General features: G+C 36.3%; 1 protein-coding gene across 1 annotated transcript; it reads right to left on the bottom strand.

The window, feature by feature from the left end:
* Positions 1–518: 518 nt before the first annotated feature.
* Positions 519–4,000, bottom strand: calca (calcitonin/calcitonin-related polypeptide, alpha). Its single transcript, XM_054618926.1, has 5 exons — positions 3,947–4,000; positions 3,423–3,514; positions 3,017–3,148; positions 1,514–1,695; positions 519–1,021 (listed from the first exon to the last, which is right to left on the bottom strand). Exons 2-4 carry the CDS (start codon positions 3,506–3,508, stop codon positions 1,533–1,535), a joined length of 381 nt encoding a protein of 126 aa, XP_054474901.1. The 5' UTR covers positions 3,509–3,514; positions 3,947–4,000; the 3' UTR covers positions 519–1,021; positions 1,514–1,532.
* Between the last annotated feature and the right edge of the window lie 227 nt (positions 4,001–4,227).

Raw genomic sequence — 4,227 nt, 5'->3', positions numbered from 1 at the left:
ACATTGAAACATTTTGAATGGATTTTTACTAAAACAACATAAAAACTTTACAAGACAAACATGTATTATTGTGATGCTGCAGGAGCAGTTGAAAACATTCCTTGTTCTTGAGAGAGGCCCCATAGCCAATAAAAAAGCAGTAAGTTATTGTAACCACTGGAGGGCAAAATGAGACAGGTATTCAAAGATAAAATAGAAAGTGTAGAGATGTCAGTGACATGCTCTCCATTTTATCTCACAACAAAAGAATATCAAATAACAGTTTACAACGCACACGTGGTTGTAAATAATCATTCTTTAAGGTCCAATTAGTAATGTGTAGTGAATGCAATGTGGCCTCTCTATTTCTATGATAAGTAAATATCATTAATTGCATGATTTGATGCTCTCGCTTCTCATAACACATTATATGAACCTTTTTGAAAGGAATAGATAGTCCTGCTGGAAAGTTAAGTAAGGTTTACAGCTTATATCACCCAATCAAACAAAAACAAAGTAAGACATGGAGGCCTAATGTAGCTAAAATACAATTTATTCCTGCTTTCAATTCACAATTGTTACAATATTTAGAATGATGAGTACATTTTTCACCCTTGCATTATGCACTATTTTGAAATCTAATGAGGTGTTACATCAAGGCACAAGACAGCCATAGTGGTTGAATTTTTTGTAGGTAGTGCAGACATTCAATATCAGACTTACAGATCGCCTCACAGTTCTGCAGATACAGGTCAGAATAATAGAATACAAGCAAAGACAGAGAAAACACATTGTCATTCCTCTAAGCAAAGGAAAAATCTTTAAGTTAAGTTCAGTTAAGTTTTCTTTCCTTGATGACGATGACACTAGTGCTAGTTATTTCTCTGTTTTTAAGCACGGACAAAGAATGATTACTGACAACTTTCTGAAAACAAGAGATCAGTCAATGTTTGTGAATATTGGCTTCTGAATATGTTCAGGTTTCCAGGTGTTTGCAGGTAGCTGATGATGCAGTTTTGTCACTCAAAGGGGGCACTCGGTCCTAAAGAGCCAAAGACAGGATAGAAAACAAAAGAAAGTTCAACTTCTAGAAAGAAAAGCTTTATTTCATAGATTGACAGTAGAGAGGTACAGAAAGTAAAATACATGAGTATCAAAGTTACTTTGTTGTAAAATATGGGATGGCTCACAATAAACACTATTTTATAAAATGCATACACACTGAACCTCAAATAGGATAAGAGAGTCAATCATTTTTTTTATTGACTGTATGCAAATCAGGTTTGGTCAGCATGTGGTACATAAATTATCAAATTAAGAGTAACTTGTAAATGTCCATACTTAACAAAAACATAACATAAATGATTGTTATATCTAATTTCAGGAAATTTCAAATGTAGGTCCCCATTGTAGGAATTTCCCAATTCCAATTGTAATTACATAACATACACACATCTGTAAAGTTGAATGATTTTGGTCAAATCGCTCTCTTGTACTTTATCTACACTATATGCTTCAATGAATGCTAACCTACCATGTATCTGGTCTTGTGCTCACACAGGGCCGCGCCGCTTCCGTCTGCCAAACGCCAGGGCGCCCACATTGGTGGGAACAAAGTTGCTGTGTCCCAGTCCTCCTGTCCGATTCAGGTAGTCAGCCAAGCGGTGGGTTACACAGGTGGCTGTGTTGCATCCCCGCTTCTGTACTGTTGCATTACTTGCAAGAATGGAAAAGATAGTGAACACAGTTTATCACAGTATGATACTCACGGTTATGTCAGACATCTGAATGAAACATGTTTAACAGTATTATTTAGCATCCTCCACAACAAATTAAACACAATGGAAATACAAAAACAGGAAATTGTACCAATGATGTGTGTGTGCATTAGAGTCATGCTTACCCTTTTCTCCTTTCATGTTTTATTCAATGAGTAATGTACAACCTATGTTTTCAATCTTAAATGAAATAAAAACAGCTTCCATTTAAAAGATGAATTTATTAAAGGGTAACCAGGTTACTACGAAAAGAACAATAACTAGAAAGGTTTTAACTGTTTCTATATTTAATTGTATTGTACAGAACTACCTTAGTAACACCATTTTTGGAGCTTTTAAGTCTCTGTCGAAATGTAATGCCTGCTAGTGGAAAATTAAGGCAAGGCTGTTTCTATGAAGTTAGTCAAACAAATAGGATCCACATGCATCAGCAGTAAATGGAAACAGAGGTGGATGAACGAGCAAACGTTAACTCAGACAGACAGAAGAATAGACTGGGCTAAAAAGAGAGAGGTTCAATTGTATTAGTTGCCGTAGTTTTCATATTGCTCAGAGAGACTTCGCTTCTTGCCAGGCGTCTCTGCTCCCACGTTGGTGCGGGGATAGGTTTGAAGTTTGTGAATATCCTGGGAAAGTTTGCCCAGCACACAAGTGCTTAAGCCGGTGCAGCGCTTAGAAATGGGTCTATCCAAGCTGTTAGGGACAGAGACAAACATGCAGAAACAGGCTTACAGTGACTGTGGCATGCACAATAAATATGAATATTTACATGCATGATGTTCTAAAATGTCATGCGTTAAATGAATATTTGAAATGCATGCTAACAGATTTAACAGGCATATGAAGATATCTCGTTGTAGTTGAGTTGTCATGCTATTCATGTTCAGTTTCTATAATATCTATCATGCATGTTCTCTCGTGTTCTTTGACATCATGCTCTCTTCAGTTGTATGACAAAGGACACTGTCTTCCAGGCAAGTCATTTACTATAATACTGAATAAATAGATGGATAAATTACTAACTGCAGTCCATGCATTGAGGGATTATGACAAAGAGTAGATTTACATGAATTTCACTGTATACCTTGATTTAAAAAAATAAAGACCAAAGCTGGAGCTGTTGGGCTTGTAAACAAAAGTGTGTTATATTTTGCTGAGATAGATTAAATAGATGGATAGATACCACAGCCTTTATTAAACTGTATTATAATCAGGGTTAACTACACTTTGATAAAACCTAAAAAGAATAAAAGCCATACCTGTTTCCATCACCTGGTTGGTGGTCTTGCTCATCTGAAGTTATCTGCATGAACTCCTTGAAAGCTCTGAGTAACCTTTCGGCATCATCACTCGATAGTGTGACTACATCTGACATTGACTCCTTACTAGTTCTGAAAATACACATTCGATTAAGTAATCTCTCTGGTTATGGTTTTGCCAAAACATTGGTTTCATTCCTTTCAAAAGCCAACATGAATTTAGAGGCATTTTTAAAATGATCTTTGGGATTTTGAGTAAATTAAGTAAGTAGATTTAAAATCAAAAATGTTTTATTAGTTATGGTAAACCAGGAAAACTGTAAAAAATATATAATTCAAATAATCACAACGTTTTTTACAAGGTTAATATATTTGATTCTTTACGAAGTAATGCCATAACTCTCACCTGGATGGAGCTGCCTGTGAGACGTACATCTGGCAACTGATCAGCGCATAGGCAAGAAGGAGACTCCAGAGTTTCAGCATTATCATGATTCCCTGTGGAAAACACATACAATACAAACAAGGTACTGTTGTAAGGGGGAAAAAAATTAATATTTTTGCAGGGCGCCAACATTTTATACAAGTAAACATCTACTGCATGCACTCACTGCTATGAATATTCTCTCTCTCTTACACACCCTTACTGTTAGAGCCGCTGAACTTGTGGAGGCAGATAGAAGAGTTATTGGTTATATACTGACACTGGAAGCTTTGCCAGCAACTATAACAGCAGGTCTGTCCATTAGCAGAATTAGCTGCAGCATATCATAGATATTATAACATCATCAAACCAGCAAAGATGCATCTCCTTACTGTTAGCACCCAGTATCCATAAGTACAGATGGCTATCCAGTCTACTAAGTCTGATAACAGTGACAGCATAATTTTCACAATCAACTAAAAAAGCAGTCTTTTATCAATACTCACCGTGAGATAATAAATCTTTGAGTAATAAAGAAATGAAATGATAGTCTCACTTGTGAATCTGCTGAGAACTCCTTACAGTGTGGGGGTTTATATATGTCCCCTATGGGTGTCTGTATTAAGTGAGTGAGCACTTGATCGTAGTCTATTGGCCAGTCAATTGTTTTACCTCAAACTGCTACCCAATCAGAAGTCCTACATGACTTACAGCGAGCCAATAAGAGAGCTTGTACGTAAATGGCATCATATACGGTCATCAGTGTGTTTAATTCACAAAAAGCTGC

The sequence above is a fragment of the Anoplopoma fimbria genome, chromosome 2, assembly GCF_027596085.1.
Source record: "Anoplopoma fimbria isolate UVic2021 breed Golden Eagle Sablefish chromosome 2, Afim_UVic_2022, whole genome shotgun sequence".
In the NCBI taxonomy this organism is placed as follows: Eukaryota; Metazoa; Chordata; class Actinopteri; order Perciformes; family Anoplopomatidae; genus Anoplopoma; species Anoplopoma fimbria.
Note: the sequence above shows the minus strand (reverse complement) of the source record. Positions and strands in the feature narration are given on the sequence as shown.